This window comes from Ovis aries, chromosome 15 (assembly GCF_016772045.2).
Source record: "Ovis aries strain OAR_USU_Benz2616 breed Rambouillet chromosome 15, ARS-UI_Ramb_v3.0, whole genome shotgun sequence".
NCBI lineage: Eukaryota > Metazoa > Chordata > Mammalia > Artiodactyla > Bovidae > Ovis > Ovis aries.
In genome coordinates, this window is record NC_056068.1 from 33,881,489 (window position 1) to 33,898,447 (window position 16,959).

At 46.8% G+C, this 16,959-nt stretch overlaps 1 protein-coding gene across 9 annotated transcripts in view; it reads left to right on the forward strand.

Annotated features, from left to right (window-relative positions):
- The window catches only part of GRAMD1B (GRAM domain containing 1B), a 202,476-nt gene that overhangs the window by 101,078 nt on the left and 84,439 nt on the right, over positions 1 to 16,959 (forward strand). The window contains exon 1 of one of the 9 annotated variants that reach the window (XM_027979342.2): positions 2,947 to 3,513. The exons of the other annotated variants lie outside the window; for them this stretch is intronic. Within the exon in view, the coding sequence (XP_027835143.2) occupies positions 3,491 to 3,513 (23 nt within the window). The 5' untranslated portion in view covers positions 2,947 to 3,490. Of the gene's footprint in view, positions 1 to 2,946; positions 3,514 to 16,959 lie in introns of those variants that run through there. 9 annotated transcript variants of the gene reach the window in all.

The window sequence follows — 16,959 nt, forward strand, 5'->3', positions numbered from 1 at the left end:
TTTTTTTTGGTGAATTGCTTAGGAAATTCTTAGGCAACAATCTGTGTGAGGATCCGTTTGTAATTATGACTTATCGGGGAGATTGTTTTTCCTTCCTCATTCACTCACTGTCAAGGTTGAAGACAGTTTTCCTTTTATATCCTCAGCAGCACCATGCCTTTCAAGTTCACCCTTGCGGTGGGAGTTTAGCTGGCAGGACCTGCTTTGCCAAGTCTTCTCTTGCACCTCTCAAATTAGCGGACTTTGGGCTTCACATCGGGCTTCCCTGGTTGCTCAGGGGTAAAGAATCTGCCTGCAATGCAGGAGACTTGGCTTCAATCCCTGGGTCGGGAAGAGCCCCTGGAGAAGGAAATGGCCTCACACAAGTGGGCTTTTGACTTTGCCCCTTGTCCAGTGTACTCTGTGCGGCCATCAGAACCAAAGCCCAGTTTCACAGGTTCTAAAAATGTATCCTCAAGGCATCCCTTGATTTTCTGGGTTTCTGCACTCACTACATTTGTGCCTCTAAATATTCCTGTTTTGATAGCTCATCAAGCTTTTTGAAAAGAATTTTTCTTTCTCTGTTAGTGTTTTATTTTCTGCAGCATTTTTTAGTTGTTAGCAGGAAGGACCATCAGGATATCTAGTCTACCATATTGCTGGATATAGAAGCCTTCTGAGTTTAGTTTTTTTTGGAAATTCTTGCCCTTCTTGAAATATGGGTATCAAGGAGTGGCCAGCCAGATTGCAGTCAGGCAGAAACAGGAGAGTCTAACGCACCTGCCTGATCGTACACAGATGAATGTAGAATTACATCGGTGCTGACAATTTACCGGTCAGGGAGCTTTTCAAACCGTACAAAACAGACTGTCCTCTATGAGAAGATAAAAGAGGGAACACACCCTGAATGAGGAAGCTCAGGGTGCTCCTCATATCACACACACAGTGACATGCAAGCCAGCTAACTCATCAGTTAAAGGAAGGGGAAGCTAGCTTGATTCAGTCTTCCTTTTACCTGTGGCCTGGATTCTTTTTGTTGGGAGCATGTTAGGCCTTATCATCAGCTTTTCTGATGATGGAGAAGATTTTTCTTTCATCAACATACATTATGATCGAGAGACTGGATATTGGAGTTGGCCATGCCTGCATTCAAATCCCAAGGTTGCAGCTTGGTGGTTGGCATTAGACAAATCAAGACACTACACTCTAGTTTGCCAGGTCATGTCTTGCTCCAATCCATTAGCTGTATTACCTGGAAAATAATGAGTTAACTACTTCATAATGCGTGTGAGGTTTCAGTGAGATAATGCTTGCCCTCAATAAAGTCTTACTTAATAATTGTGAAGCAAAGGGGAGTTTGAAAAATAATAGGTAAAGGGTAAAAGCTAAAGAATTTGAACATTACAATAGTGTTTCTAATATAATACTTGGAAAGCTTTGATTCAGGTTTTATGTGTCAGCTGCGATCAGAGCAGTTGATGGGCAGAATGAGAGTATTTTCCTGGAGTACTCTAAGTGACATTAGCCGAGGGGCTGGGTCACAGGTCCTGGAAAGTCTTGGAGAAAATTATCTCAGTCGTAAAGGAGAACTGTATGCACTTCTGGAATCTTCTGCATCCGTATAATACCTAGGCTGACAATATGGCCGAGGGACAAGCTCAAGGAGCTTTAGAAACATAACCGCAGATGTCTTCAGAAGTCTTGTAAGTGTTTCAGTGTGGTGTCCCATATGGAGACTATGGATGGGGAGAAATTCCATCACCCAAGGATATCTTTACCAGTATTTCTGCAGAACCATCTGGACGCTAGAGAGAGACAACAGTGCTTGAGTTAGGTTTGAATGAGGTCACTTCAATTAAACACTGGCTTATCAGACCCCTACTGGGCAAGTATTCCTACTCAACTGGAGAGATAAAGCTGAACCCATATACTCCCCCTGCCTTCATGGAGCTGATCATCTAAAAGGAGGAAGACAGATCATGAACAAGTAATTATCTGCACTCTGGTTTTTCTTAAGTGTCACCTTAGAGGGTCAAGCGTAGATGGTGTGCCTATAGCACAAATGGATATCCTGATTGCTTTGGGGCAAGTTACAGGGTAAAGCCTTATTATGGTTCAGTTGACGGTTGCTATGTCATAATTAATCTCCTCTTTGTTCATTCTCACCCATCCGCATTACTGACCCAGATAGTCAGTAATCTAGCGGAGGACAAAAAAGAATGGCCTGGTCAGAGGAGTTGCTGGGGCTGGAACTCCTGGACCTCAGCTTGGAGGATTGTAAGAAGAGCCATGTCTCCTTCTCCTGGGAGTCCAGTGTTCGAGTTGATGTTGAAAAGTCTCAGTCCCTCCTCACTTGATGCTGGGTCTTGTCTGGATCTTCATGGGGCCCTGTATGATGATAAAATGTTGTTTAAATCCTGCACCAGGCCTTTGTGGCCACCTTAAAAGGTTTCCTGGCCCCAGGTGACTGGGGGCGCTGCTGGGCCACCACAAGGAGCTGCCTCATCCTGAGCCCAGAGAGGCGATGTCCCCAGCAGGGAGGAGAACTGAGAGTTCTGAGTGCTGTGAACTGCTGGGGACCTCACATCCCTGTGCCTGCCCTGTCTTGCTGGGGAATGGCGAGGACTCTATTTAAGGTGGTCCCAGGCAACTCACCTGCCTTAGGACACCAAAGCACCTAGCCTCTTAAGTTGGCTCAGCTTCAGATTCTGGGCTTACCGAGAGCCTGGGGGCCATGCCCCCCTCCCACTTCCGGCATGGGGCATTTTAACCCTTAGACGGATGCCCAGGGAAGCACTTGTTCTCAGACCTTTCTGCCCTGTCCTCTTACTTCCCCGGCATCCACATCGCCACCCCACCCTCTCCCTGACTTTCTGTCCCATCCTGCCATCCTGGGACAAAACGTGTGCTGTGTCTTTAAATGGGCGGAAGTGGCTGGCAGGGCTTTGCTTGGGTACTGCATTGATTAGGAGATTATATGGAGCTGCGGGAGCTGCCGCCTGGGGGAAGAGAGGTGCAGGTTCTACTTGTTTTTGCTCTCCTCCCGGGGCTCTGCTTGGGGTCCTTTCCCTAGGCTGCTCCGAGCTGGCGTGAGGAGAGGGTGGGAGGGTAGCCGGCCAGCCTGCCTGTTGACAGCAACTCCAGGGCTTGTTTTGCAGCCTTGCCAGCCGTGCCCATCCTCATCAGAAACTGGCAGTGGCAGCGGCCACTCGGGCGGGCGGGCAGGCAGCTCCAGCCCCGGGCTGGGTTTGCAGAAGCTGTCCTTTGCCTCTTTGCCCAGCTTTCAGCTGGGAACAGAGAGGGAGAGAAAACAGTGGAATACTTCTTCTGGCTGGTGCTGCCTCTCTGTGTCTGTCTCTCTATCTTGCCTTTCTCTTTCTGGGTTCAAGTCACATTTCATGGGATTCTGTTCTTTTTGGGACTTCGTCATCTTTTCAAATATGTCCTGGGACCTTCGGAGCTGTGCCCGGGATGCTAAGGACACGGTCAGTGGATTATCGTGACTGTACTAATGAAAGGATTCAAGCTGTCCTGGTGAGTAGAGCAGGGAACAGGCAGCTCCCCCTGCCGCTGTCTTTCTTCACCCCAGTGTTTCCTGCCCCCTCCTCCTCTGCTCTCCCCCAACACCTCCGTGTCCTCAGGAGAGGTCTCCTTCAGACAGACCCCCTCTTCCGAGCTGGGTATCGAGGGGGGAAGGTAGGGTCCGCACACTCTGCAAAGTTGGGTTGCCCTCTCTGGCTTACCCCCCAGCTTCTGCACTGCTGCAGTATTTTCCGCCAGCCTCTTCCTGGGGGAGGCGTTTGGTGGAAGTTGAGGGGCTGTGGAGAGAATCAAACTACAGCTGAAAAAGAGGCTTCAACTTCGAGGGGGCCGAGGGCTGGCGGACGCTGAGGGAACTGGATAAAGAAAGAAACCTTTCACAGGATCCCGTATGTCAGCATTAAGCTCGTGGTGCAGACTTTCTTCACCCGACAGCATCCCAGGGGGCCCTTATCCCCCTGCTCCTTGGGTACTCTCAGCCCTGGTGAGCGGTCTCTGACCTCTTAGAGGCTTCTCTCCGAGAAGAGAGTCGGGCAGGGGAGCAGGGGGTGCTGCAGGTTCTAACCTCTGACGTGCCTGGTGTCCCTTGCCCACCTTGGGGCTTTGCAAGCCCTTCTTCCTCTTGCCTGGGGTGTGGGCATCTGTACTGTAGCTGCCGAAGTCCTCAGAATATTTTTGCTTTCCATTTTAAAAATAAAACCCTTACCTCTCCCTCTTCTCCTCTGAATCAGATGGGTGGGTGACTTGGCTTTTTCTCTGGTTGAGCAACTGGAGATTTTGCTCAGAAAACTTCGCCATTCCCTGCAAGGTGGCGTGTGCGGCTCCGAGGAAGCAGACTCCTGGCTGGAGATGGAGCTTATCCTTGAAGGCTGTGGAGGTGGGAAGAGGAGAAGGCTTGGGAGTGCTCCCTGTGGCCGGAGGTCCTGGGTGGGGTGGTGTTGGGTCACCTCTCTGGAATGGAGGGTGAGTTGGGGTGAGTATTGAGCTGTTTAATGCAGAGAGTCCTGGTCTGGCTCTTGGCCACATCTGGCTTTGCAGAACCACCCCCTCCCCCAACACCACCACCCCCCACCCCCAGCTTAAACCCCAGAAGAGTCACTCTAAGCTAGCCCCTCCTCCTTTAGGGAAGAGGGTCCTTCAGTGAAAAGATACTTTAGAAAAGATACTTGGTGGAAGGGAAGTGGAGGAACTTAGTTTCTGGAGGCTTCACCCTCCTAACTGTGAGGTCTGGAGCAGTTGGTACACAGCAGTGACCACCCAGCCTGTAGCTTCTGCTCCTCAGCATTCGGTTTCACTTGCTCATGTATTGGCTCTTGTGCGCAAGGAAAGCCCCCTCTGAGTTTGAGAAAGGGAGGTGGGGGTACTGTGGTGCCTTTCCTGCCCTGGCTTTCCTGGGGCCAGGTTCCCTGTTCCTCCTGGGTTGGCAGGGTTAGCAGGCCCAGTCAGCATCCAGAGCTGGCCCCTTATTCCCCAGCAGAGCCGAACTGGGCCCATGACTTGCATGAGGCCTCCAAGGCGAGCCTGGGTGCTGCCCAGAGAGCAGGGACGCTGGCTCGTCACGGAGATCACTCAGCTTCCCCCGCGCCCCTGCTGTCCGCATGCTGGGGTCAGGGCCACGGGGTGCTGGGCTGTCATTCAAGATGAGACATCACTTTAACGCAGAGTGCTTCTCTGCCCAGCCTGGGCTGGTCCCTTGGGGACATGCAGAGATGTTTGCCTTTAAAAATCTACCTCCAGTATCTCTTGATGCGTTTCAATCAGAGTGCAGCGTTAGGCTAGGAACTATAATTGGGGTAACCTTGTCCTTTTTAGCCAAGTATAATGAATAATGTTAGCAGGATAGGGAAATGGTGTGTGTGTGTGTGTCTGCCCCAGGGACTCTCAGACCCCGTGATTCACCATCTCATTAGGTACAGATTTATTGGTCTGTTTTGGCCCTGGGGCCAGACCCTGTAGTTGGGCTGTGGATGTTTGGGCTGGAGATGCGGCTCCATTTGGTATGATCTTGTGTCGGGGTACTCTCTGCCCTCCCAATGGCAGGACTTGGCGGAAACAAGGGGATAGATACCTTTGCTGTCTTGTTTTGGATAATACTCTGTGTCTATGGAAGAGGGTGGAATGAATTAACTCTCTAGTGTTCGAACCATTTCTAGACACATTTCTGAAATGCCTGCTATGTGTTAGTGATTAAACTAACATGTATTGAGTGCTTACTGTGTGTCAAGCACCGTATGAAGCACTTTACATGTATTAAGTCATGTAGAATTATAATTAAGGCCCCCACTTCACAGACCAAGGAAATAGACACAGAGAGGTTAAAGTAACCTGCCTTCGAGATGTACAGATACAAGTCTGGCTTTGGATTTGCAGGAATTTTCCCCAGTGATTCACTTGTTCTTTCTTCTGTATTTTATGTATATACATGTGAATATATGGGCTCCCCAAGTGGTTCAGTGGGTAAAGAATCTGCCTGCATTGCAGCAGGCGCAGAAGACACCAGTTCAATCCTTGGGTCAGGAAGGTCCCCTGGACTTGGCAACCCACTCCAGTATTCTTGCCTGGAGAATCCCATGGACAGAGGAGCCTGGCGGGCTACAGATCATAGGGTTTCAAAGAGTTGGATATGACTGAGAGCTACTGAGCATGCACATATTGGCTGGTTTTTTTTTTTTTTTTTTCTATTTTGCTGTCTCTTTGCCTTACTTTTGTGTTGATGTTGTTGTTAGTTTATTAGTCTTTTAAAAGTATATGTAAATGCATTATCCCATCCAGTCCTCACTATAATGCCAGAAGTGGCTGGCATCTCCATTTTCAAGCTAGGGAAACTACTCTACAGAGCGATAAAGGGTTTTGACTAAATTCTTGCAACTAGTTGGTGAAAAGCCAGAATGCAAACTTTTTGTTACTTGACCATTGTTTCAGCTTTGCACCTGTCACAGCGACAGCACAGTGTATCTGGTTAGACCCACTTCTCTAGAGAGCAAGACCCAAGGTCTGTAAATTCATAATTCATCCATCCCTTCATCCTCCAAATGCTGGCCAAGCAGTTATTGTTTTCACAGTCCTGTGCCTCGGTGCTGTGGGGGATGAAGAAACGAAAGGACGTTTCATGTGACTTAGCGTCAGCAGTAGAATGAGACCTGATGCCCCTCAACACAAACACACGCACACACACGCAACCTACAGAGCAAGTCAGTAGGTACTAACGCAGTGAACATCGAGCACTCCGGAAACTCAGAGGGGGTTGGAATTGACTTCAGCTGGGGTGGCAGAGACACTTCTTGAAGTAATTAGCACTTAGTGGTGGTGTGAAGGCCAGACAGTGTTAGGTGAGTGGATGCTGTCCTTTGTACAGCGTTAACACTGCACCTACACCTATCGGAGTTACGAGCTTATCACAGGGGATGCTTTTGGAAAAAGCTGATCAAGATACATGTCTGGGAATGACAAGTTGCTGGATTGTGAGCTAGAAATCTTCCCTGCAGTCCAGTCTCCTTCTCCCTGGGCCAGGGGCTTTAGGCTCTCTTGAGAGATGATTCTGTGATTCCATCTCCTGCTGACTTGGTGAGCAAGGTGAAGGTGGCATGGAGGAGATTGGGAGAGGAGTGTCTGTTAGTCACTCAGTCGTGTCTGACTCTTTGCAACCCCATGGACTGTAGCCCGCCGGTATCCTCTGTCCATGGAATTCTCCAGGCAAGAATACTGGGGTGAGTTGCCATTCCCTTCTCCAGGGGATATTCCCGAACCCAGGGATCAAACCCGGGGTCTCCTGTACTGCAGGCAGGTTCTTTACCATCTGAGGCACGAGGGAAGCCCCCCTGGGAGAGGAGGTACATAACGCAAATAGGGCTGTTCCCAAGCAGAACTGCAGCACATGTAATTTGGAAACTAAGGAAGTTATGTAAAGACCACTTCACCAGTCCTCCTTAGCTTCTACGTGGTGGTGAATTTTTTTTGCATTATGAGTGATGTAAAGCTGTTCCTAATTCCTGCAGAGCTTTAGGAACTCAGTCGCTAAAAAAGTCTCCAGTTTGGTGGGGCTGCGCCCTGTACAGATTGTTTTGGTCTCCACAGGGCTTGGCAGCCTGAAGTGACATCTGTCTTGATTCTCTGTCCTCACATTCCTAGTCCTCACATCTGTTAAGGGCTGTGACAGACCTTCAGAAAAGTCAGTGCGCTGGAAGAATTGCATTCAGTGAAAAAAAAACAGAGTTGAGACAGAGCCTAGGTCTTGACGTGTAGCTGGGGGAAGCATTTCTGTGGCCAGGTCTTGGTCCCCAGTGGAGAGGAACTTCGAGTTCGTCTCTCTGTTTGAGTGGGTGAGCAAGCAGTCATGTGGCTTCACGCTGTTTATTTAGGAATGTGAATGCCGTGTGAGAGAACCCAGTCACTTATGTTCTTCCCGGGTAACTGGGAAGGGAGTCTGTTCTGCACACCTCCATCTTTCGTGGCGATGCATGGCCAGCCATATTTTACTTGATACAAGGTCACTGGTCCAGTGTGTGCCTTCTCTTCAAATCTATTGACACATGGAGCCTTGTTCCTTCTTCAGCTCTGGTTTAGACCCGGGAAGGAAGAAATGGTTGGGTTGAAACAAGAAAGATTTAAATTAGATGTAAGGGAAAGTTTGGGATTTCTGGAGTGTTGTGATCAGGATGTGTATTTATCTTTCAAGGTCCTTTCTGTGAGGTCTGCTGTAGAGGAGGAGGACTCTGGGCGTGGCCACCCCCTCTAGAACCGAGTTTCCCACCTCTTCTCACGTTTACCAGGAGGTGAGCTGCAGTCAAGAAGGGGGTGGCTTAGTGACCGGAGATTCTGGAACGCCAACTCAGAAGTCTGAATCTTGTCACCACCTTAAAAAATTTTTTTTTTAATTAATTAATTTTTTGGTTGTGATAGGTCTTTGTTGCTACAGGGCTTTCTCTAGTTGCAGTTACTGGGGGCTACTCTTCTTGCAGTTGCTTCTCATTGCATTGGTTTCTCTTGTTGCAAAGCACAGGCTCTGGGCACACGTAATTACAACACACAGGCTCACATAGTTGTGGCTTCTGGGCTCTAGAGCATGGGCTTAGTTGCTCAGGGCATGTTGGATCTTCCCAGACCAGGGATCAAACCCGTGTCCCCTGTGTTGGCAGGCAGATTCTCATCCACTGTGCCACCAGGGAAGTCCTTGTCATCACCTTTTGACCTGCTGTGCTACCTGCTTGTTAGGTGACTTCCATTTGCCCCCGGGGTAGCCGTCATGAAAGTGGAATTAAGTAACAGTGCTGGGCAGACTAGAGGGTCTCTCAGCTTTCTTTGACCAATGGTTTAAAAAAAGGCCACAGTCCCCATAGAGCGGGTCACTTGTGATGTGGGCCATTGGTGCACTTCTTTAGCCAGCAGGAGACACTGAAAAGAAACCTTCACTTGAAAATATTAAATATTCATTTACAAACATCCCCCAGCAGGAACACCTCTTGCTAACAGCGTGAGAGTTACTTATTACTTGGTGGGATGGGAGAAGTGGCATTTTCCCATGGTCTGGTAACTCCGGGGCACTGAGTACTCATCATATAGACATCAAATCCCTTGAGTGATCAGGAGAGCTTAGGGCAAGGACCAAATCTTCTGACTCTGCAGATTTCCTAAAAGGATAGGCCTTTCCCCTACCTCTTACCCAGGTTTTTCTTTTTCTACTTTGGGAAACTGCATGTGGCTTCAAATAAGCAGTACTAAACATTATTTCGGAGAAGCCAATGGCACCCCACTCCAGTACTCTTGCCTGGAAAATCCCATGGGCGGAGGAGCCTGGTAGGCTGCAGTTCATGGGGTCTTGAAGTGTCGGACACGACTGAGCGACTTCACTTTCACTTTTCACTTTCATGCTTTGGAGAAGGAAATGGCAACCCACTCCAGTGTTCTTGCCTGGAAAATCCCAGGGATGGCGAAGCCTGGTGGGCTGCCGTCTATGGGGTCACACAGAGTCGGATACGACTGAAGTGACTTAGCAGCAGCAGCAGCAGCAAACATTATTTGCCTTATGTTTGTTTTGGTTTTTTGTTGTTGTCGTCATCATTATTACTTAAGAAGAAAGAGATTCACTATATTAAAATGTAAGCCTCTGGATGGCAGAAATTATGTCAAACAAATCAGATGATGGGCACTTGAGAGTCTTTGCTGCTGGCTAGAAACTCTTCTTCTTGGCTATTCCGAGACTTGTTATTGCCTTTTACTGCTGGAAGACATGATTTAGGGTTTCTCATGACAGAACTTGAGGAAGAGAATACTTCTGATCTCTTGCTCAGTTGTTCAGAAGTCTGGACATTGGTCTCCTAAATGAGCCATCGAGAAGAAAGCATATGATAAACGAGGTATTGGCTAGATGTTTTTGTGTTTACTTATCCTTAGTGCTGTTCTTTGGTGGGTATTTGCAGAAAGCTGTCGAATTAAACTGGATTATCGAGGTTATGCCATGATGACAACCACCATCCCATTCCCCACCCGCAAACTCAGCACCTCAGCTCTCATTGTAAGTTAGTATTTGACCATCTGTGTCCTCCCGAGATTCTGGAAAACTCTGTAGGGATCCATCCTCTGTGTGGTTAGCTCCGTGATCCAGGCTGTAGAATCTCCTGGCACCTCCTCCACAAGCACTGCAGGGGAAGGGAGCATGCCTCTTGAATGCTTCCCCTTGGAAGCTAATACATTGTCATTGCCCTTTCGGTGCATTGGCCAGAACTAGTCACGTGGCCCTGACTGGCTGCAGGAAAGCTGGGAGATGTAGGCCTCTGATGGTAGGAAGAGAGGTATTATTGACACCAGTGATGCCCACCGCAGCTGTTTTTATGAGAGTGTGGGTGTGGGCGCATGCTTGCTCAAAACCTTACAATGTATTCTTACCGCCTGTAGAACAAGGGCCTTAATTTGCGATACCATGGAGGACCCTGTGTGACCTTGTGTGAATGCCAAGAGCCGCATTCAGCTTGCTGCCTGTTTTTATACAGATGGCAAGCTAAGAATGTTTTTGGTGTTCATAAAATTGTTTTTAAATGGTTGAAAAAAATCAAGAGAAGAGTCATATTTCATGACATGTAAAAATTATGAAATTCAGATTTCAGTGTTCATGAATAAAGCTTTGTTTATGTATTGTTTGTGGCTGCTTTCATGCCTTAGCATCAGAGATGAGGGGTTGTAACAAAGATCTGTGACCCCCAAAACTGAAATAATTATCATCTGGCCCTTGACTCAAAGTTTGCCCCTAGTTTAGACAAATAGAGATGCCACTCAGGTACAATGAAGTGATGTTTTTACTGGCTCCATCCTAGCTAGCCATCTTGTTCCAAGCACCTTAATAGTAATAATGGTAAAGATGTTAATAATAATAGCTAGTACTTATATAATAATTCTTCCCAAGTGGCACTAGTGGTAAAGAACCTACTGCCAGTGCAGGAGATGTAAGAGTTGCAGGTTCGATCCCTGGGTCAGGAAGATCCCCTGGAGGAGGGCACTGCAACTCACTCCAGTATTCTTGCCTGGAGAATCCCATGGACAGAGGAGCCTAAGTGTTTTCTGTGTATTAACTCATGGCCATTATGTGGGCTTTGTACTATTATTATGTAGGTTTTACAAATTAGTAAGTGAAGCACAGAGAGGTAAAATGATTGTTCCAAGATCACACAGCCCAAAACTGTTCAAGATGACAGTCTGACTCCAGAGCCCAATCACAAAGCAGTTGGAAGACAGGTCTTTGCCCATAACAAGAAAGAAGACTAATACCCATGAAAAGGTAGAGAAATATTCCAAGATAATTTATGAAGACATTTAATAATATGAATTATAAGCACTAATGATGTACAGGAACAGAGATGGGGAAGAGTAGTAATGGGCAAAATCAATGGAGAAGGGTTGGATGGAGCAAGTGGGATGTGAGTTGATCTTTGAAGGATGGAGGCCACTGAGATCTCAAGAGGGTGTAGCAGATCTCTCAGACAGGGAAGAAGCAAAAAGTGGGTCACAGAACCAGAATGAGGGCCTGATGAATGAAGAGATCAGAACAGAGCTGAAGGTTCGGAGGCAAGTCGGGGCTCACCTGCTGACAGCCTCCAAAGAGAGGCTGAGGCTGCGGGCTTGCGGTCTCACTTTGTGAGAAGCCCTCAAGCTCAGGGTGACCCATGTGTGGGAATGCATTTCCCAACTTGGAAGGTGAGCAGTTCTGGGGCTGAGAACTGGAATGAGTTTGGTAGCGTGTGTGAAGATTAGCATTAGAAATTACAATAACAGTACTTCTCTGAGCTTTTCATTAAACAGTTCTCATAATAAGCTTCACTCAGCCCTACAGGAAAAGTGATACTCATCCCATTTTACAGGTAAGGAAACTGAATCTCAGAGAGGTTTAAATCACAGGCCTAAGACCATGTGGTAAATGGCAGAATTGGAATAAAACGAAAGATGCTAGCTCTAAAGCCTGTGCCCTTAACCTCCATACTCTCCTTCTTGACGATGGTATGATAAGTGTTTACTTGGTAGAAATGCTTTATACTTTGCATTTCAGCAGAGGTTTGCAGAGCAGGTGGGACAGCCTTTCTTGGTGGTGGTGCTCCCTTTGTCCTTCAGTCATGCAGTAGGACAGTTTTTTCCAGTGCACTCACCCCCGCAGGCTGAGCTGTAATCCTATCATCTGTTCTGGTGGCTGTCACTTCCGGGCTGGGTCAGGGTTTACTTAAAAAAATTTTTTTTCTTAATTTATAAAGTGTATCATGCATGTGAAAAAAAGTGTTTTAATGTATCTGTACAACTTAAAGAAGAATACTTAAACATTGTCACCAGCCAGTTACCCATTAGAACATTGGGCTTCCTTGGTATCTCAGACAGTAAAAAATCCACCTGCAATGCAGGAGACATGGGTTCCATCCCTGCGTCGGGAAGATCCGCTGGAGAAGGGAATGCTACTCACCCCAGTATTCTTACCTGGAGAATTCCCTGGTCAGAGGAGCCTGGCAGGCTGCAGTCCGTGAGTCGCAAAGACAAAGAAGAGTACTAGAAACCTTGTCACCATCCAGTTAACCATGAGGACATTATGTAAACCTTTGAAAGCCATTCAGTTTTTGTTTCTTTTGTAAGATTTATGGAGATATTCATAGGCGGGGAGGGCAAGCAAAATGCAAATCTTGGGAATGGAGCACTGACTGCTTTCCTGAATCTGGGTTTGGGACTTTCCTTCCTAGAGGAGCCAGGCGCTGCTTCTCACCTGGCACCTCTTTGTTCTAACACTGGCATAAATGGCTGCTCCATTGGGCTTCCCTGGTGGCTCAGTTGGTGAAGAATCTGCCTGCAGTGTAGGAGATGCAGGAGACTCGAGTTCGATCCCTGGGTCAGGAAGATCCCCAGAAGGAGGGCATGGTAACCCATTCAAGTATTCTTGCCTGGAGAATCCCATGGACAGAGGATCCTGGTGAGTTACAGTCCATGGGGCTGCAAAGAGTTCGACCCCAAGGACAGATACAGATAGTTCTGCTGTTTTCTAGTTGTATGATTCTAGGCAACTTCTTACTCTCCCCAAGCCTTTCTCATTTACAAAATGGGACTTATCACAGCTGCCTTGGAGGTCTGTTGTAAAGACTGGGAGGATTACACGAGATCATTCCTGTTAATGGATTCAGAAGAAACCTGGCACATTGTAACCACCTTATAAATGTTAAGCTGCTGTTAAAATCTCCTTTGTTCTATGTTTGGCATCATTCAAAGAGAGCATGGTCATGGTCCTTGCTTTCCACACCTAAAGTCCAAGATTGTTTTCATGCCTTGGATGGACAAAGAGAACTCTGATCCTTATCTTCCGTGGGTACCCAGGAGCTACCTGCTTAGGCCACTACTGGTCAGTTTCACCCCCGCTTTCAACTTAACGACCTCCTAAATCATGTTTTAGTCTCATTGCTGGAGTTCTTCTGTCTCCTGTGCCAGGTGGATATGGTTACTTGGATACTTAACTGGGGGCTGGAACTTGTTCTGCCACTCAACATGGTGTGTGGCCTGCAGCGAGGCACCAGTGCCGTCATGCCTAAGAGCGTAGGCAAGATGAGAGCAGCAGATTTTATCTCTTTTGGATCCCCATGGACTACAGGCCAGGATCTTTAGAGAACAGGACCTTGTCTGCAATTGTTAGGAGTTGTCTGGTGGTCCAATGGTTAGGACTTTGTCTTCCGATGCAAGGGGCGCAGGTTCAATCCCTGTTCAGGGAGATGGGATCCTACATGCTTTGGGGCCAAAAAACCCAAAATATAGAAAACCAGAAGCAATATTAAAACAAATTCAATAAAGACTTTAAAGATAGTCCACATCCAAAAAAAAAAATTCTTGCCAGGTTCCCACTGGATTCCTCCTATCTTCTCTTGAATTCATTTATTCATTTGTTGACTCAATGACTGTTTCCCTGGGCTAGGTGGTAGGAGCACAAAGAGCAGTAAGAACGGTCCTGGCCCTGGAGTGTGTGTGTATGCGTGTATGCGTGCGTGCATGTGTGTGTGTTATTTGCTCAGTCGTGTCTGATTCTCTGTGACCCCATGGACTGTAGCCTGCCAGGCTCCTCTGTCCATGGGATTCTCCAGACAAGAATACTGGAGCAGGTAGCTATTCCCTTCTCCAGGGGATCTCCCTGACCCAGGGATCGAACCCAGGTCTCCCACACTGCAGGCAGATTCTTTATTGTCTGAGTGACCAGGGGAGTGGGGCTCAAAGTAGAGGGGGAGCTGGCACTGGACTCCCTGCCCTGTAGGATCTCGCCAACACTGCATATTATAGGAAAATTCCACAGAGGGACTCAGATGCCTCTCCTGCTGTAGTGCAAATAGATTTATCTTCCAGTTAAGATCTTTTTTTGGACCCTTTCTCCTGAGACTGGGAGCCTCATTGTTTCATAATAGCCTCTCTGCAGCAATCTCAACTTTTTATCCTAACTGAATGGCCATGGTTTATATCCGGTGGCATTATGACCTGATATGCAAAACCTCTTTGTTTTTCCACAGCTTAACTTGACAAGCCTGGGGATAAAATTCTGGGAACTCTGACCATTGAGCTTTAGAAGGTGATCTGCTTTGCTCATTGCACTTCATTTTCCTTAGTCATCTTTTTGGTCTAAAATGGGCCATTTTTATATATTTATTTTGCCTCTGTTGACTCTGGCATGTTCAAATGGTATTTTTTTAACCCTCTGATTTTTATGAAGTTTTTAGGTTTCTACTTCAGGTTTTTGCTTTCTTTGATTCACACAAATGAAAAAATAGATTTGTGCCCTTGTGAGGCCCATTAGTAATAGGAGCTAACTACTGCCATTCAGCTTTTAAGTAGTCTTTGTATAAACCATTACATTTATAACTCAATGATTATGCTCCCTTTTACAAAAGTCTGTACTGCTACTACTGCTAAGTCACTTCAGTCATGTCCGACTCTTAGCGACCCCCTGGACTGCAGCCTACCAGGCTCTTCCATCCATGGGATTTTCCAGGCAAGAGTACTGGAGTGGGGTGCCATTGCCTTCTCCGAAAGTCTGTACATGGAGCAGTAAATACTCAGCTCTGTTAAATGCTTGGGATATTGTATGTGTAGCTATAGAATTGGTTTTGCTTGCTTGCTGCAATCCTAATGTCTTTCTCTGGCTAAATTCTCCTAAGTATATTTGTTGGTGTAAGTTAGGACCACTTTTAAGTTGGTCAGTAGTGCTAAATATGGGCTTCCCAGGTGGCTCAGTGGTAAAGAATCTGCCTGCCAATGCGGAAAACTCAAGAGACACAAGTTCAATCCCTGGGTCAGGAAAATCCCCTTGAGTAGGAAATGGCAACCCTCTCCAATACTCTTGCCTGGAAAATTCCATGGACAGAGGAGCCTGGCAGGCTACAGTCCATGGGGTCGCAAAGAGTCAAACACAACTGAGGGCATGCACACCACCCACCAGTGCTAAATATGATTAATAATTTTCATTACCAGTCACAAAAGACCCTTAGCCACCACTGCTGGGAGAAGGACTGTCCACTCCGGATCTGCATCTCACTTTCTGTTCCCTCAGTTCTGGAAATGGGCTCCGCTCCACAAACTCACAACACGAAAAGCAAATTTATAACCGTCTCCCTTCCAGCCTTCCCCTCACATCCTCTCTTAGTCATTCGCATTGGAAACTTCTGAGCTATTTTTTCACTTGTTCTTCCTCACTCCCCACACGGTTACTTCCGTCTTTGTAACCGTCTTTGTAGTGTCTCTCTGATCATCCTCCAGTCTTTCCCGTGACTACTGCCACTGACTTAATTCAGAACCTTTGAATATCTTGCTTGGCCTGTTGCAGTAGCCATCTGGTTGATCTTCTTCTTCTTCGTTTATTTATTTATTTTTTTTTACAGTTTTATTGAAACGTAATTCACTTACCATACAGTTTATTCATTTAAAATGTATCATTCAGTTTTTAGTATATTCACAGATACATACAACCATCACAACAGCCAATTTTAGAACATTTTCATTACATGAAAAAGAGACCCCATACCTTTTAGCTGGCATACCCCCGCCCTACCAGCCCAGTCCTGGGCAACTACTGATCTACTTTCTATCTCTATAGATTGCCCTGTTCTGGATTCTATGTAAGGCAGGTATATGTATATATACATACAGGGCTTCCCCAGTGGCTCAGCTGTAAAGAACCTGCCTGTGATGCAGAAGTTTGATTTCGGGTTTGATTCCTGGCTTGGGAAGATCCCCTGGAGAAGGAAATGGCAATCCACTCCGGTATTCTTGCCTGGAAAATCCCATGGACAGAGGAGCCTGATAGACTACAGTCCAAGGGGTCACAGAAAAGTTGGACACAACTTCAACAGCAGTGACATATATGCGTAAGTAAGTAAAGTCGCTCAGTTGTGTCAGACTCTTTGTGACCCCATGGACTGTAGCCTGTCAGACTCTTCTGTCCATGGGATTTTCCAGGCAAGCGTGCTGGAGTGGATTGCCATTTCCTTCTCTAGACATATATGCGTACATACATGTATACACATACATGCATATATGTATTTTCCATTTGTGAAATATATGTATATATACTCAAATGCATATACTTTGGTGACTGACTTCTTCCGCTTAGTATTATATTTTTAAGGTTTATCCAAGTTGTAGCGTGTATCAGTACTTCATTCCTTTCTTATGGCTGAATAGTCTAATCTCTTTTGTAACTCTGGGATCCATTTTTCATTCAGCTATCATGCAGGTCAGATTTCCAACTCTTCTGCAAAAACTGAATTTGGCTCCGTGTTGCCTACAGAATGCAGATGACACCCTGGTGTGTCGCTCAGGGCCTTGTAAATCTGGTTCCATCCTGACTGCCCAGCTTTGTCATCCACTCCATCCTTCTAAGATATCTGCTGTCCCCACCAGCCTAACATACCTGCCCTCTACAGAGATCTCAAATACCTTTTCCTAGAACTA